At 45.3% G+C, this 18,658-nt stretch overlaps 1 protein-coding gene across 1 annotated transcript in view; it reads left to right on the plus strand.

The window, feature by feature from the left end:
- Nucleotides 1–575: 575 nt before the first annotated feature.
- LOC309564370 (uncharacterized protein) overlaps nucleotides 576–18,658 on the plus strand; it is a gene marked incomplete at its 5' end in the record, with an annotated part of 34,543 nt that continues 16,460 nt past the window's right edge. The window contains 3 exons of the mRNA XM_082268997.1: nucleotides 576–635; nucleotides 2,981–3,062; nucleotides 4,117–4,209. Of these exons, the coding sequence (XP_082125123.1) occupies nucleotides 576–635; nucleotides 2,981–3,062; nucleotides 4,117–4,209 (235 nt within the window). The remainder of the gene's footprint in view (nucleotides 636–2,980; nucleotides 3,063–4,116; nucleotides 4,210–18,658) is intronic.

An 18,658-nucleotide genomic window follows, 5' to 3' on the forward strand; every position in this document is an offset into this window, starting at 1 on the left:
TTCATGGAGAATGGCAGACGGCTGTGTTTACATCAGGTCGTCTGTCCTTCTCTCTCAGCGGTGGAAGATCGCGAGTGGCCGGCGGCCATCGGAGCCGCCGGTCACACGCACTGGCTCCCCAGCTAACAAGCGGGGGCGGGAGCGTGCCGCTGGCGGTGCTCGCTCGCCCCTAGAGTCTCAGGAGCGGCTGCCTGCTGCAGTAAAACTGCGGTGGGCGGTCGTTATGTGGTTAACTCTACTTTGACACCCCCAGCGAATTCGCAGATCTCATTGTGAGATGCGGGACCCGGCACTGAATTGCAAGGTTTCCCGCATTGCATCAGTGAACTGGGACTAAGAGATGGATCTCCTCCCACTGGGACAGGAAACGCATTGCCACAGATCTTTAAAAGGCAGTCCCTCAGGAACATGGGCAGTCATTTGTGTTTCCTCTGTCCAGAAGAGGCATTTAAGCCCTTCACGCCAGTCCTTTAAAGTTCTAAAAGCCTGGAGGCGGAGGCAGGCATTCGGGTCATGTGACTGCTGTGATTGGCTGTCACAGTGGTAACATTTTCAGAAAGATGCTGATTGCAAGTATGCATCGGGAGCTTACTGATCCCTCACAGCTGTCATGCATGGAGCGCGCTCTCAGCACAGTAAGTTGTTTTAACAGGGCCGCATATATATGCGGCTGTTCAGCCTTAACCACTTGCCGACCGCCGCACGACTATATACTGCGGCAGTCAGCCCCCTACAGGCAAAGTGACGTATGGGTACGTCACTCGCCTACGAGCCTGAAGGGGGCTCCTGTGCGCTGCCGGCGGCACGCTCCCGCCCCCGCTCGTTCACTAACATCCCCGCGCCTGTGACCGGCAGCTCTGATGTCCACTGGCCACCCGCGATCTCGCTCAGGAGAGGAAGAAAGACAGACGGCTGATGTAAACACAGCCGTCTGTCATTCTCCCTTAGATCATGACAGAGGCTATGCGATCCTGCTATGTAGGATCGTATGTCTCTGTTATGATCTAACAAGCCACGCCCCTTGCCAGTTAGAATCACGCCCCTAGGGACACGTTTAACCCCTTGATCACCAATAAAGTTAACCCCTTCCCTGCCAGTGTCATTTTTACAGTAACAGTGCATATTTATAGCACTGATTACTGTAGTAATGTCACTGGTACCCCCAAAAGTGTCAAAAATGTCAGTTAGGGGTCCAATCCGTCCGCCGCAATGTCGCAGTCCCGCAAAAAAAATCGCAGATCGCCGCCATTAGTAGTTAAAAAAAAAAAAAACAATAAAAATGACATAAATCTTTCCCGTAGTTAGTAACTTTTGCGCAAACCAATCAAAATCCGCTTATTGCGATTTTTTTTTTTTTTTTACCAAAAATATGTAGCAGAAAACAAATTGGCCTAAAATGTTAAAAAATTTAGATTTTTACTTTTTTTTTTTTTTTTGAGAATTTCATATAAAAAATGTGAAAAATATTGTTATTTTCTCAAAATTGTCGCTCTTTATTTGTTTAAAGCGCAAAAAAGTAAAAATCACACAGGTGATCAAATACCACCAAAAGAAAGCTCTATTTGTGGGGAAAAAAGGACGTCAATTTCATTTCAAGTACAGCGTCGCATGACCGCGCAATTGTCGGTTACAGTCACGCAGTGCCGAATCACAAAATAGGGCCTGGTCTTTGAGCAGCCAAATCCTCCGGGGCTTAAGTGGTTAAAGTCCCGTACACACGAGTGGAAATTCGGCCGGGAATTTTCGCCCGACGACCGAACTGCCGATTTTCGGCTTGTTAGTATGATGCTTCCGACAAGCAACTCTGACTTTTCGGCTGGTGTGTAGGCTATAAAAATTTTGTCCTCCGTCAAAACACGTCCGATTTTCGTGCAGTCAGTACAGATTTAGACAGGGAAAATGTTAAGAGCAAGACTAGGCATGCTCAGAGAAGAAAGAACACATAGAAAGCAATCCAACACATGACATCACTTCTGAAGTAGAATTCTGTCGTGCGGGAAAATTCGTGTGCAGTCTAGAGCACATTCCAACCAACAGACACCACTCTGGACAAAAGACGGACGACCGGTCGGCGGAAATTCGTTGCATGTGTACGAGGCTTTAGGCCCATCCGCCGAGCGGCTGCATATTTGCGTATGGCCAGCGTCAAGAGGTTAAAGCAGGGAGGGCCCCATATCTCAAGGGCTGCCTTGGACACCACCAATGTGGATCTAAAGCCAAAATGTGAAAGGGATCATGCGTTATCTGGAGTTGTCACCAAAACAAGAATAGAGGGGGAAACTAGAATGGGGAGACAATTGTTTTGGTGACAACTAAGAGAGGATTTCCATTACTTTGTGGTAATTTCCTCCCACTTCCTGCGGTCTCTGGGACAGGAAGTGAAGGAAATCTCCCCAATTGGACAAAGACAGCTAAAAAAAAAAAAAAAAAGCTAATTGTACAATATTCGATTTGCTGTTTGTATATGAAAACTCAAGAAACCCAACACCCCCCTCCAAAGCCCCTGCTTTTTCTTATTTCAAACACACTTTTAGCATCTGTTTTAAAGTTAATTTATTGCAGAGTGATGTTTTTAAACCATCTTTATGTTCCCAAGTATAGTCTGAGACGTATTGACGTGGGAGTAATTACAAGGATCTCTACAAGGACGTCATGATGGAGAACCGGCCGCCCCTCACGTTACCGGGTAACAGGAGACTTTAATTTCTTGTATTGAGGACCCCCCTAGATACACACATCCTCTGATATAAAGACATAGAAACAATGTATTCAGTCAGTGTGTGTGTTTCCTACAGATGGATCCAGTAACAGAAATCCTCCAGAGAGATGTCCCCGTCCTCTGTATTCCCGGAACTCCATACAGGAACATCAGGAGATCCCTCAAGCGGTAAGTAGCACTGAGAATCTTGGCAACATTTTTTTTATCAATTTAATATTTCCTTAGGCAGTCTCACTCAATAAATATATGTTTGTATTATAGAGTGCAAATCTGATTAAAGTAGAAATAAAAGAGGAAGCAGAAGATCCAGAGGAATGGGAACCCCCTCCAGAGATCAGCAAAGGTGATTAATAAAGACTAAATCCAGAGAAGAGTCTCAGATTCTCCTTGTTCAGTCACTACAACAATCTCTTCTTCTCCCCCCTCCTCTGTCAGTAGACAGTAATGGGGGGACAGTATGTGCCCAGTGGGGGAGTCAGGAGCCATCAGCCTCTATTAGACTCCGGCTCTCCTCCTCACATCATGTCATTGTGTGTTACCAGCCAAGAGACGTGACCAGTCTCCCCCCACACACACTCTCTGGGGTCTCTCATACATCAGGAGCCATCAGCCTCTATTAGACTCCGGCTCTCCTCACATCATCTCATTGTGTGTAGGCAGCCAAGAGATGTGACCAATCTCCCCCCACATACACTCTCTGGGGTCTCTCATACATCTCAGTACAGGGGGATCAGCAGAACTAGGGGTTACTACTGAGCGGGGGGGATCAGCAGAGCTGGGGGTTACTACTGAGAGGGGGGGATCAGCAGAGCTGGGGGTTACAAACATACTCTCTAGGGTCTCTCATACATCTCAGTACAGGGGGATCAGCAGAACTGGGGGTTACTACTGAGCGGGGGAGATCAGCAGAGCTGGGGGTTACGAACACACTCTCTGGGGTCTCTCATACATCTCAGTACAGGGGGATCAGCAGAACTGGGGGTTACTACTGAGCGGGGGGATCAGCAGAGCTGGGAGTTACTACTGAGCGGGGGGAACAGCAGAACTGGGGGTTACTACTGAGAGGGGAGATCAGCAGAGCTGGGGGTTACGAACACACTCTCTAGGATCTCTCATACATCTCAGTACAGGGGGATCATCAGAACTGGGGGTTACTACTGAGTGGGGGGGGGGATCAGCAGAGCTGGGGGTTACAAACACACTCTCTGGGGTCTCTCATACATCTCAGTACAGGGGGATCAGCAGAACTGGGAGTTACTACTGAGTGGGGGGGATCAGCAGAGCTGGGGGTTACTACTGAGCGGGGGGAACAGCAGAGCTGGGGGTTACGAACACACTCTCTGGGGTCTCTCATACATCTCAGTACAGGGGGGCTTCACTCTCATCTTTATTCACAGACCGCAGAGGCACTCGGAGAGTGGTCAGTCTTGAGGAGGAAGAAGTAACTGTGAGGATTAAAGAGGAGGAAATCCCATTAAACATCAGCACAGGTGAGCAATAAAAACAAATTACACAAAGAGGAACATTTGCTCCACTGAATCATCTTTATCAAGACCACAGGGCTGTGAGATTCCATTACTTCCAGTCCAGTTGACAGGCGTCAGTCAGGACAGGAAAGGAGGTAAGATTCCTAAAGGATAAGGTCACTTTAAAAAAAAAATATATATATATTGTAACAGGAAGTCAGCTAAATCTGGGAATGTAGTCACAGGAAGGAGATACATTTCCACCTGACTTAGAAAGTCCATTAATTAATTTAGGGTGTTGGCTACAGAGCTAGCCAGCAGGAAGTTGAAAGGCCTTCACCTGTTCAGAATGAGGGAGTTAAGGCTCTATAATTTGTTCAGAGAAATTCCTATTGTTTGCTGCCTCCAGAAGCTGTGTCCTGAAGCCATGTGGGCTGGGAGCAGGAGGACAGTCAGCGTGTGCCTCCCGACAGGATGTGTGGGCCTGGGAGAAGACCCCCCGGAGTGATGTGTGCCCGGGACGGTAACCAAGGGTGAATACGTCTCAAAGGTGAGAAGACGAAGTGTTTCTGTGTGAAAGAAACAAAAGGACTGTGTTGCCCTGTGAAGCTATTATAAAAGGACTATTGAGTGTCCACTGTAGGACAAGGAAGTCTGCCCGACGGTAGGTTGGAGACAGACACTTAGGCAGGTTCCAGTTGTGAGAAGGTAGCCGCCCACAGAGGCAAGGATTTATTTTCTGTTTTATTTTATTTTGGATGTTTTGCTGCATACAGCCTGGTGAAGAAAACACCATTTAATAAACCACACTGTTTGTTTGCAAGCACTTGTCGGCTACCTCTCTGGGAAAACGCACCCCCCAAGGGGTCATCCACACCCGCCACCGAGCTAATCCCTCACATATGGTGGAGGTATGCAGTGGGCAGAAGCAGCAAGATCCCTGCAAGGAAGTGCAAATGTTTGATGAACTTTGTCTGGTGCATGAGATTGCACAATCTATGTGTGCAGGAGAGAAGATCCTGACAGAAAAAAAAAAAAAAAAAAAAAAGTGTTTTAAAGAGACAGGGGTCTCAAAATTTTTTGATGAACTTTGTTGTGTCTGGTGCAAGTGACTGCACAAACTGTGTGCGCAGGAAAAGAGATCCTGCAAGAGAGAGAAAAACTACATGTGTTGAAGAGACAGTGGTCTGAAAATTGTTTGCTGGACTGTGAAAAATTTGTTTGTGGAGTTATTGAAGATGGGGCGGTCCAAACGCCTGAAAAATGCAAAGATAGATGAAATGAGAGACCGGATTCTATGGATGGAGGGGATGTTACCGTCTGAACCAGCCCCATCCATGCCTAAAGAGAGTCTACTAAAGAGGAAGGTTGTTGTCCCTAGCAACACTGATGAAACTGCTATGGAGACGCAGTGTGCTCAGATGAAAAGTAAACTCAAAATGGAGGAGATGTTGAAACATCTGATTATATCAAATGCAGCTCAACAGCAGGCAAATGCGGATTTTCAGCAGAGCTTTGCAGCTCAACAAAAGGCTCATCAAGAGAGCATGGCAGGCTGGAAACAGAGACGCCAGCAGCCAATGGAGGCCATCGGTATGGAGGAAACCGAGTATGTGTGCAGGGCTGAGTTGGATGCCTTGCAACGGAAAATGGAAGAAAAGGAACAAGCCTTGGAATTTCTTAAAATGGAGCATAGAAACTTGCAGGAAACGAATGAACTACTCAAGTCTCATGTGTCACAGTGGGAAGAATCAACTGCTCTTCTTTTGGTCGAGTTGCAAAAACGCAGAGAGACTATAATGGAGAAAGATACCATCCTCATGGAAAAGGAAAGTGAAATTCAGACTTTGCAGAAGCAAAGTATGGCTGATATGTTGGAGTTGCGTAATCAGCTGGAAAAAAAAGTCTTCAGTGTTTGGAAGTTACAAAAATAGACCTGCAGGAGTCGCAGGAACAGAATGTCGCTCTGAAAACGACATTGTCTCTCAGCGACAACGAGAAAAGTGAAAGAGAGGCTAAATTACTGAGTACTGTGTATGAGCTCACCACTTTGAGCAATGTGGTAGATGAATTACGTGCAGACTGTGAAAGTTGGAAAGGTGAAGCCCAACGTTTCCAGCAGCAGTTAAAGGAGAAAGAAGCCTGTGTGGCAGAAATACAGTCTCATTCCCAGAAACTAGCCAATGAGGTGAAGGCTCTTATGCAGGGAAAAGGAGATTGTGAACATGAGAGGGAAAAAGTAGAGGCACAGCTTCTGGAATCGCAAGTCAAGGTGTCAGAAGGTGACCGATTGTGTGCTAAGCTGTCAGAGAAGGCAAACCGACTGCAGGTTGAGTTGGACAATGTTACAAATCAGCTTTCTCAAGCAGACAGCAAATCTAGAGAAATTGCGGAAGATTTTTCTATCTTGGAATCGCAGCTGCAAGACACGCAGGAACTCTTACAGGAAGAGAGGTGTCAAAGGCTGAGTTTTAGCACAAAGCTCAAACAAATGGAAGATGAGAAAAATGGCTTCCTGGAACAATTAAAAGAGGAGGCGGAAGCAAAGAAAAACCTATCAGAGCAAGTCGCAACATTGCAAGCTCAGATAGCGGATATGAAAAAACGCATGGAAGAAAGCGTTGGTTCATTACAGTGTGTTGAAGATGTGAAAAAGAAGTTTGATCAGATGCTTGGTGAAGAGAAGACTGTGTCTGCAAAATATGCAGAAGAACGCGCACGTGCAGAAACGGAGGTGCGTGATAACGAGAGCAAAGCCCTGTTCTTGGCTCGCTCTTTGGAGGAAGCTCTAGAGTGTAAGGCTGAACTAGAAAGTGTTAAACAGCTGCGTACAGAAATGGAAGAATTGGTCAGCTCCAAGGATGATGTTGTGAAAAGCGTTCAGGAGCTAGAAAAGTCTAAGCGAGCCTTAGAACAGCAACTAGAAGAGATGAAGATTCCGTTGCAGGAACTGGAAGAGGAATTCCAGGCAACAGAGGATCTGTCCCAAAGAGGGGATAGTGTGCCTGATGCAGTTTTTAAAAGGATCAGTGTTTTGGGGTCTGTCCTGAGTGAGCCTCAGAAATGTGACGACATGTGGCTTGAATCACCCCTTTGGAATAAACCGTTCCTTCAAAAACTTCAAGCATTGGAAAATGTATCATTAGAACTTCAGCAAACAAAGGAGCTGAGTAAGAAATGTGGTGATTTCTCAGTTCAGGCTGAAAACCTAGTGGAGAAAACTAAGGCTGTTGGTGAAAACGTGAAGCAAATGAATAAGTGCCTTTCAGGGAGTGTTTCCAAAATGGAACTGGTGAAAGACGGGTGGCAGAAGTTTGATCGTGATCTTGAGATGCATTCCATGTGGAATTCAGATAGAGAAAAAGAACTAGGTGACCTTGAGCGGTCAAATAGTTCAGCAGAAAGTGCATTGAAGAAACCTGTAAAAGAATGTGTTACAGTTCCATGCTTCTTCACTGATGCAGAGAGGAGGTCTATAATGGATACCACCCAGATCGCTGGGTTCAACTGTGTTGTTGCCTTTAACCCCTATGTTGGTGGAAGGAAAGTTGATGATGTTCTGGTTGGCTACTTCTGTGAAGAGTTTGGCAAGAAATATAAACTGAATATCAAATCAAATAGTAGGCCTTTACTGCGACTCGCTCAGGAGGGCGAAAAGTTTAAGAAGTTGATGAGTGCAACTGCTTCAGATCTGCCTATGAATATGAAATGTTTGGTGAATGATATTGATATCTCTGGGAAAAGGAACAGGGGTCACTTTGAAGAAATGTGTGACAGCCTGTTGTCTCAATTGGAAAATCCTCTGCACAGCATCTTAGAGCAAGCAAAGCTCAAGAAGGAAGATCATTCCCTTTTACAACAAAAAGTCAATGATTGTGTACAGCTGTATGGAGAGGCAACTCAAGTCACAGAGGGATGTCAAGAGTCCCTACTTGGAACAAAGCTTAGTGAAGCAAAGGTTCTCAAAGTTTTGTGGAAAACATTTATGGATTGCAGAGAGAGGCGTCTTAAGAATGTTGAAGACATTAAGACTAGCCCAATTGAGTTGCCTATGGATCACGGTCCTCCATGGTGGATTGGACAGACGGTTATGAGGGACAAGCTGTCTGACATTTATGAGAAAGCTGTCAATGAAGATGACAGAAACGAGAAGGAGCGAAATGATGCCAAAAATGCAGTTGAAGAATGTGTATATGAGATGAGAGACAAACTGTGTGGCATTTATGAGAAATCCGTCAATGAAGATGACAAAACAGTTTCATCCGGAAGCTTGAGGATAATAGGAGGCTTATCAGTGAGTCAGCAGTGCTTGACACATGCGTGCCTGGAAATCTGTGTCCCAACCCTAGGGTTGAAACAAGAGGGGGGGGTATGTAACAGGAAGTCAGCTAAATCTGGGAATGTAGTCACAGGAAGGAGATACATTTCCACCTGACTTAGAAAGTCCATTAATTAATTTAGGGTGTTGGCTACAGAGCTAGCCAGCAGGAAGTTGAAAGGCCTTCACCTGTTCAGAATGAGGGAGTTAAGGCTCTATAATTTGTTCAGAGAAATTCCTATTGTTTGCTGCCTCCAGAAGCTGTGTCCTGAAGCCATGTGGGCTGGGAGCAGGAGGACAGTCAGCGTGTGCCTCCCGACAGGATGTGTGGGCCTGGGAGAAGACCCCCCGGAGTGATGTGTGCCCGGGACGGTAACCAAGGGTGAATACGTCTCAAAGGTGAGAAGACGAAGTGTTTCTGTGTGAAAGAAACAAAAGGACTGTGTTGCCCTGTGAAGCTATTATAAAAGGACTATTGAGTGTCCACTGTAGGACAAGGAAGTCTGCCCGACGGTAGGTTGGAGACAGACACTTAGGCAGGTTCCAGTTGTGAGAAGGTAGCCGCCCACAGAGGCAAGGATTTATTTTCTGTTTTATTTTATTTTGGATGTTTTGCTGCATACAGCCTGGTGAAGAAAACACCATTTAATAAACCACACTGTTTGTTTGCAAGCACTTGTCGGCTACCTCTCTGGGAAAACGCACCCCCCAAGGGGTCATCCACACCCGCCACCGAGCTAATCCCTCACAATATATATATATATATATATATATATATATATATATATATATATATATATATATATATATATATATATATATATATATATATATATACAGTGCCTTGCGAAAGTATTCGGCCCCCTTGAACTTTGCGACCTTTTGCCACATTTCAGGCTTCAAACATAAAGATATAAGTTTTGCACATCGAGAGACTGAAATTTTCGCCCATTCCTACTTGCAAAACAGCTCGAGCTCAGTGAGGTTGGATGGAGAGCGTTTGTGAACAGCAGTTTTCAGTTCTTTCCACAGATTCTCGATTGGATTCAGGTCTGGACTTTGACTTGGCCATTCTAACACCTGGATATGTTTATTTGTGAACCATTCCATTGTAGATTTTGCTTTATGTTTTGGATCATTGTTTTGTTGGAAGACAAATCTCCGTCCCAGTCTCAGGTCTTTTGCAGACTCCATCAGGTTTTCTTCCAGAATGGTCCTGTATTTGGCTCCATCCATCTTTCTATCAATTTTAACCATCTTCCCTGTCCCTGCTGAAGAAAAGCAGGCCCAAACCATGATGCTGCCACCACCATGTGTGACAGTGGGGATGGTGTGTTCAGGGTGATGAGCTGTGTTGCTTTTACGCCAAACATAACGTTTTGCATTGTTGCCAAAAAGTTTGATTTTGGTTTCATCTGACCAGAGCACCTTCTTCCACATGTTTGGTGTCTCCCAGGTGGCTTGTAGCAAACTTTAAACAACACTTTTTATGGATATCTTTAAGAAATGGCTTTCTTCTTGCCACTCTTCCATAAAGGCCAGATTTGTGCAGTATACGACTGATTGTTGTCCTATGGACAGAGTCTCCCACCTCAGCTGTAGATCTCTGCAGTTCATCCAGAGTGATCATGGGCCTCTTGGCTGCATCTCTGATCAGTCTTCTCCTTGTATGAGCTGAAAGTTTAGAGGGACGGCCAGGTCTTCGTAGATTTGCAGTGGTCTGATACTCCTTCCATTTCAATATTCTCGCTTGCACAGTGCTCCTTGGGATGTTTAAAGCTTGGGAAATCTTTTTGTATCCAAATCCGGCTTTAAACTTCTCCACAACAGTATCTCGGACCTGCCTGGTGTGTTCCTTGTTCTTCATGATGCTCTCTGTGCTTTAAACGGACCTCTGAGACTATCACAGTGCAGGTGCATTTATACGGAGACTTGATTACACACAGGTGGATTCTATTTATCATCATTAGTCATTTAGGTCAACATTGGATCATTCAGAGATCCTCACTGAACTTCTGGAGAGAGTTTGCTGCACTGAAAGTAAAGGGGCTGAATAATTTTGCACGCCCAATTTTTCAGTTTTTATTTGTTAAAAAAGTTTGAAATATCCAATAAAAATGGGCAGCCATTGGCTATCTTGATGAGTGTCTGTGATGGGTCCAGTGCTCATATTGACCCCCCACGGTACCGGTAGATGATGGCTACTGGGTATAGGGGCATAGAGAATGTTTAATTTTAACTAGGACAGTTGGCATCAGCACAAAGAATGCTTTTCCATAAATGTAATGACTGTCCCTTGTGCTGGTTTAAAAATAAAATTTACATACCTTGCATGTTTGGGAAGAGGTTAATAAGAGACTCCAGCTGTCCACTCCGGTCTCCCCGCTGGCGCCCTTGGTGAGGTTCCCCTGGTTCCCTCCTGGAGAGGACATGTCCTTTTTCGGGACGTGGGCGTCCAGCGGGGAGATCCGCTGTGGCCGGTTTGTCCAGGAAGAGACCATTGTACCACTGACACAACTCAAAGAGCGACATGTAGGTTTCCCATGGACTTTTGGAGGTATCATCAGCTCACTAATTTTTTGCGTCCTTTCTTAAGAGAGGTATGTTCACCAACCTTGATGACCCCCTATGAGAAACTTTGCATATCTAAAGACCCGATACCTCACTCCATTGCGCTACTATATCCGCTTCTCCTCTCTGGGGATCCCGTGCCGAAGCCCCTGTTTATACGGGAGTGGGAGAGAGACCTACAGTGCACCTTTATAGAACAACAGCTGGATCACCAGTTTCAACTGACTCATTCCAGCAAGGTAGATACTAAGATGCAGGAGAATGGGTATAAGCTGCTAACTCAATGGTACAGAGTTCCCTCGAGGCTCGCACAGATCTATGCAGGCCAGTCGGACCACTGTTGGAGGGGTTGCGGGGATCCGGCTCCTACCTACATGTGTGGTAGGAGTGCCCGCTCCTGCGGCCCTTCTGGCTGGGTCTACGGGCGCAGATCTTGGCGATCCTGGATGTGGATATACCAGATGACCCGCGGCACTTCCTGCTTCATCTGCCGTCCATTCCTCTTAGCAGATATAAGAAAAGTGTTCTGCCACATCTCCTGAACGCGGCCCGCCGCCTGATACCGATTTATTGGAGACATGCAACGGTCCCAGACCGTGAGGCCTGGGTTAAGATGGTAAATGGTATTATGGATGCGGAGGAGTGGATGGCCAGGTGCCGGTGTTGTAAAATTTCATCGGACCTGTGAATATTCCAGACCTTCGTCACTTCCGGTGACGCTACGTCACCACCAGCTGGTGCGACAGCTGTTCCGAGCCCCGGTGCGCATGCGCCCAAGACATTTTCCAGGTCTGATTAAATTTTAAGACTTTGCTCTATGTGAGGGCGGAAGTCTATGGACCTCAGGCGGAGGTATGTGTCAGTAAGGGCGGAAGTATCAGGAGAACAGGCGGAAGTGGCTCTATGTGAGGGCGAAAGTCTAGGGACCTCAGGCGGTGTTCTAAAATTATATTTATTCACTTCCTTCCCGCCTCCTCGGGACGGACAGTCCCCTCTAAGTCAGCTCTGCAACATGTTCCTTGCTCGATGATGCGGCGGTGTTATAAAATTTTCCCGCGGCGGTGTTGTCATCCCACCTCAGCCCCGCCTCCTCTTAGTCAGCTGTTAGCAAAGTCTTAAAATTTCATCGGACCTGGAAAATGTCTTGGGCGCATGCGCACCGGGGCTCACAACAGCTGTCGCTCCAGCTGGTGGTGACGTAGTATCACCGGAAGTGACCGGAAGTGACGAGGGTCCGGAATTTTCACGTGTCCGACTAAATTTTAGAACACCGGAACCGTTATGACAAATTCTATGCAAAATGGGCGACTTGGATGCATTATACAACTTCCAGACCTACTTAGTTACACCTTTCTATTCCTTGTACATATGTTTAAACTTATGGAATGCTGACTCACTCAAGATACCCCCACAGACACCCTGCTGGTCTTGATATTTCCCCCCTGGTTTTAGTCCCCCTACATTACTGCTTTTCCTTTCCCTACCACCCGCCCTTCTCTTTCTTTCCCATCCTTTCCCTTAGACTGGAGTTCCAGCCCTGTTTCCTCTTGATCTGCCCCTTACTCTGTCCCTTTGCTCTGATTGCATAGCAGGTTAGGATACGTAGGTGGCAGGATGCACCTAGGGGATGGGAAACTTACTTTGTCTGCAACAGGTATACTAAAGCTTCGTACACACGCAACGATTATCGGCCGACCGATCGTCCGTCTTTTGTCCAAGTTGTGTTTTGTTGTTTGGAATGTGCTCTAGACTGCACACGAATTTTCTCGCCCAACAAAATTCTACTTCAGAAGTGATGTGTTGGTTTGTTTTCTTTGTGTTCTTTCGTCACTGAGCATGCCCAGACTTGCCAGACAGATTTTTCCCTGTCGAAATCTGTACTGACTGCACGAAAATCGGCCGTTGTGTTGACAGCCAACAAAAATTTTATAGTCTGCACACCAGATTTTTTCGGCCGAAAAGTCAGAGTTGGTTGTCGGAAGCATCATACTAACAAGCCGAAAATCGGCAGATCGGTCGTCGGACGAAAATTCCCTGCCAATTTTCGACGCGTGTGTACGGGGCTTTAGACATGCCCCTGCTGCTCGTACCTGGTAGTACATCCTTGTGTTAACTTGTAGGATGCCTGGCAATCATTGTTTTTTTACTTATTACTTTGTGTCCTTTTGTTCTTATGCCTTCTGAGGTTGTTCCTTTTTGTGTATATTGAAAAACTGAAATAAAGATTATATTAAAAAAAAAATAAATACATTTTAATCCTAATTTTTCTTTTTTTTTAACCTCCCTGGCGGTATGATTATGTCAGGAATTACATACCAAAAGCGGTACAATTATTTTCATGGAAATTTGGCGTTATGTATTATAGGCCTACAATTCTTAGTAATTACTGACTTAAACCTGACCAAAACAAGACTCTAGTAGACATCCCAGATGTGATAAATTTGAAACACAAACATGTGAATTATAATCGAATCAATAATATTATTTTATTATTTAATATATAATATATATAATAAAATTATATTATTGATTAGATTATAATTCATGCATTATATATTATAGATATATGTGTGTATATATATATATATATATATATATATATATATATATATATATATATATATATATATAATATATAACGCATGAATTATAATTGAATCAATAATATAATTTTATATATATATATATATATATGTGTGTGTGTGTGCATATATATATATATATATATATATACATACATATATATATATATATATATATATATATATATATATATACCGGTGTGTGTGTGTGTATATATATATATATATATATATACATACCGGTATATATATATATATATATATATATATATATATATATATGCGCATATATATATATATATGCATATATATGCGCATATATATATATGCATACATGTATATATATATATATATATATATTGTGAGGGATTAGCTCGGTAGCGGGTGTGGATAACCCCTTTTGGGGGGGTTCGTCACACAGGGAGATAGCCGAGGAGTGGTTGAAAACAACAGTTTATGGTTTATTCGTCCAATTTCTTCAAAACAGTGCATGCAGCAAAAACATCAAAATAAAACAAAACACAAAATAAATCCTGGCCACTGTGGGCGTCTACCTTCTCACACACCGGAACCTATCTAAGGAGTCTTCCCAACCTACTCTTTGGGCAGACCCTGCTGGTTCTACAGCAGACACTCAAATGTCCATTTGTGTTTTCTTTACACAGAAAAAAATTCAACACCTCACCTTTAGAAGTCTCTCATCTGACTGCTCTCCCCAGCTTACACAGCCTCAGGAGACAGCAATCAATAGACTCCCTTTGGACAAGTTATAGAGATCTTAATTGCCTCATTCTGAACAGCTGAAAGTGTTCTCAACTTCCGTACACCTTCCTGCCTACCTCTGCAGCCGACACCTGATAGCAATTAGTGAATTGTCTAAACCAAGCAGAAATATATCTCCCGTCAGTGACAACACCCATAGATTTTCCTGACTTCCTGTCACATACCCCCCCCTCTTGTTTCAACCCTAGGGTTGGGACACAGGTTGACAGGCACGCATGTGCACGGGACAAACCATCTGCATTCCCCATTTGAACACCGGGGCGATGCGTTACCACAAAACTAAATTCCTGAAGGGCCAGAAACCACCTATTTATTCTCCTATTGGTCTCCTTGTTCTGTGCCATCCACTTCAATGGGGCGTGATCCGTCACCAGTTCAAACTGTCTACCCAGGAGGTAGTATCGGAGAGAATCCAAGGCCCATTTCACCGCCAAACACTCTTTCTCAATGGTGGCATAATTCTCTTCATGGGCCTTCAACTTTCGGCTGAGGTACATAACAGGGTGTTCTTCCCCATTGATAATCTGGGACAGTACAGCTCCTAAACCCACATTTGATGCATCTGTCTGGACCACAAAGTCTCGTGAAAAATCAGGTGACTTTAAAACTGGCTGGCTACATAAGGCCTGTTTTAAAGCCTGAAAAGCTGTTTCTGCCTCGGGAGTCCATTTGATCATGACAGACTCCTTCCCTTTGGTCAGATTGGTCAGGGAAGCAGCCTGTGAGGCAAAATGGGGAATAAAACGGCGATAATAACCTGCAATCCCCAAAAATGCACGAACCTGTTTCTTGCTGGTGGGACGTGGCCAATCCTTAATAGCTTCAACTTTGTTTATTTGGGGCTTGATTAGACCTCTACCAATGGTATACCCCAGATACTTCGCCTCTTCTAGCCCAATGGTACATTTTTTTGGATTGGCTGTAAACCCAGCTTTCCAGATGGAATCCAACACAGCCTGAACTTTTGGTAAGTGTGAGTCCCAATCCTCACTGTGAATGACCACGTCATCGAGGTATGCAGCAGCATAGGCTAGATGAGGCCGAAGGGTCTTATCCATGGTGCGTTGGAATGTGGCAGGAGCATTCTGTAACCCAAAAGGCATCCTCCGATATTGGAAAGATCCGTCTGGAGTTACAAATGCTGTTTTTTCCCTGGCCGACCCCGAGAGAGGAATTTGCCAATAACCCTTGGTAAGGTCTAACGTGGTCATGTACCGGGCAGTGCCTAGGCGATCAATTAGTTCATCTATGCGGGGCATAGGATAGGTGTCAAACTTAGTGATTTTATTCAGGCGGCGAAAATCATTACAAAACCGCCAACTTCCATCTGGTTTGGGCACTAAGACAATGGGACTGGACCAATCACTATTTGACTCTTCTATCACCCCCAACTCAAGCATTTTTTTTACTTCCTGGCGAATGGCATCTCGCCGGGCTTCTGGAATTCTATAAGGCTTTAACTTGACCTTATCCCCTGGGGTGGTGATAATGTCATGTTTAACTCCCGAGACCCAACCTGGCAGGTCTGAAAACTTCTCCCTATTACGGAGCACAAATTCTTTAACCTCCTGTTTCTGAAGTTTGGACAGAGTCTCTGCTATCCCAACTTCAGGGACAGCCAGGTGAACTGGAGCAGAAACTCGGGTAGTCTCAGCGACCAAGGACTCTCTATCCTTCCATGGTTTTAACAAGTTCACGTGATAGAGCTGCTCAGGTTTTCGTCTTCCTGGTTGGCTAATTTTATAATTCACCATCCCTATTTTCTCCAATACTTCATAGGGCCCCTGCCATTTGGCTAGGAATTTACTTTCGACCGTGGGGACCAACACCAACACCCTATCACCAGGTGCAAAAGAACGGACCTGGGCCCCACGATTGTAAATCCTTTGTTGAGCCAACTGGGCTTGGGCTAAATGTGCCTTCACAATCGGCATCACTTGGGCAATTCTATCTTGCATTTGGGCAACATGCTCAATCACACTTCGATGAGGGGAACTCTCACTCTCCCATGTTTCCCTGGCAATGTCAAGTAGGCCCCGGGGGTGCCTCCCATACAGCAACTCAAACGGAGAGAACCCTGTGGATGATTGGGGAACCTCTCTTATGGCAAACATCAGATAAGGGAGCAGATAATCCCAATTCTTTCCGTCTTTATCCACCACCTTCCTCAACATTTGTTTTAACGTTTTATTAAACCTCTCCACTAACCCATCTGTTTGAGGGTGATATACTGAGGTACGTAACTGGGTCACTTTCAGGAGTTTACAAAGTTCTCTTGTCACCCTGGACATAAACGGGGTGCCCTGGTCAGTTAGGATTTCCTTAGGTAGACCCACCCGGGTGACAACTTGAAATAACTCCTTGGCTATGGTTTTAGCAGAGGTATTTCGGAGAGGAATCGCTTCTGGGTAACGGGTGGCATAATCCATTATCACCAAGATGTGCTGGTGCCCTCTTGTGGACTTCAGTAAGGGCCCAACCAAATCCATGGCGATCCTCTCAAAAGGAACCTCGATAATGGGCAGGGGTACCAAAGGACTACGGAAATGGGGCATGGGTGCATTAATCTGACACACTGGACAGGAAGAGCAGTACAATTCCACTTCCTTAGTGATCCCAGGCCAATAAAACCTCTGGGTGATTCTCTCCCGGGTTTTTTCTGCTCCCAAATGTCCCCCAAGAATGTGCCCATGGGCCAGTTCCAAAACCATCTTGCGGTACGGTTTAGGCACTACCAGTTGCTCAACAGTGTCCTCTATCCTCTGTGACACTCGATATAAGAGGTTCCTCTCAATAATGAAGTAAGGGAGGGCAATCCTCTCGTCAGGGTTAACTAGCTCCCCATCTATCTTCACTACATTCTCCCGGGCTCTTAGCAATGTGGGGTCCCTCAATTGCTCAGTGATAAAACTTTCTCGGTGCACTTTAAGGTCATCCAACCCTAACGGCCGCTGTTCCTCTTCTGAGGTAGCAGGCTCCTCCCTAGGGACTGGTGTTTCCCCGGCTAAGACTGAGCACGGAAACTCAGGATAATCCTCACAGTTAGAGGATTCTGGAGTAGATGGTTCAGGCTCAGAAGAACCACCTACTGGGGAATCTGGGCAATCCCAGAGTTCCCAGAATTTTGGGAAATCCCTTCCCACAATGGCGTCATGTGGCAGTTTGGGAACTAAACCCACTTGGTGACACAAGTTACCGAGGGAGGTTTCAAAGGAAACTGTAGTCACCGGATATTCTCGAGTGTCCCCATGTACACAAACTACCGCCATTTTCCTAGGATGTACGTTTTTTTTCACCACTAGATCACTTCTCACTAAGGTAACCAGGCTACCTGAATCCAACAATACCACAACATCTTTACCATCTAAACACATTCTATATAAAGGTTTCTCATTCCCCTTTACTGCAGTGTATGTGGTTGCAAAAAAGGACTGTCGTCTCTCTGTCAGAAAGTCACAATGCATGGGTTCATCATCCACTGGGCAAACCGCTGGGCAAACTGCTGCTACATGTCCCTCTTCCCGGCAACGGTAACAAATCAACCTTCCAGTCCTCTCCTGTGGGATGGGTCTTCCAGGTCGCTCTCGCCAAACATTAGTAGTAGTCCTACTAACACCTCGAGTTGCTCTTTGGATCCTCTCTCCACCCCCATCCCCTGACGCAGTCTTACTTATAGGTGGGGAGGGTCTGGTCTTGGGGTGAAAAGTCTGTGCATCTCTGGAAAAAGAGGTCAAATTCTCAGTTGTTAGGTACCTTTCGACCAGGTCTACTAATTTGTCTGCGGTTTCCGGACCACCATGGCTTACCCATTTCTGCAGGGTGTTAGGAAGAGACCTAAGAAATTTGTCCATGACTACTCGCTCCAAAATTTCTGGTCCGGACAGAATTTCTGGCTGCAGCCATTTCTTAGCCAAATGGATGAGGTCATACATCTGCGACCGGGGTGGTTTCTTCAGCTGATAACTCCAATTGTGGACCCGCTGAGCACGGACATCCAAGGTTACCCCAAAACGTGCCAATATTTCCACTTTTAATCGATCATAGTTTTTTGCATCTGCAAGTTCCAAGTCAAAATATGCCTTTTGGGCTTCTCCAGCTAATAGGGGGGCCACTAGTCCAGCCCACTGTTCTTTAGGCCAACTCTCTTTCTCCGCTGTTCTTTCAAACGTGGTCAGAAACATCTCAGGGTCCTCATCTGTAGTCATCTTTGGCAATAAGT

The sequence above is a fragment of the Pelophylax lessonae genome (assembly GCF_965119305.1).
Source record: "Pelophylax lessonae genome assembly, chromosome: 9".
NCBI classification, from domain to species: domain Eukaryota; kingdom Metazoa; phylum Chordata; class Amphibia; order Anura; family Ranidae; genus Pelophylax; species Pelophylax lessonae.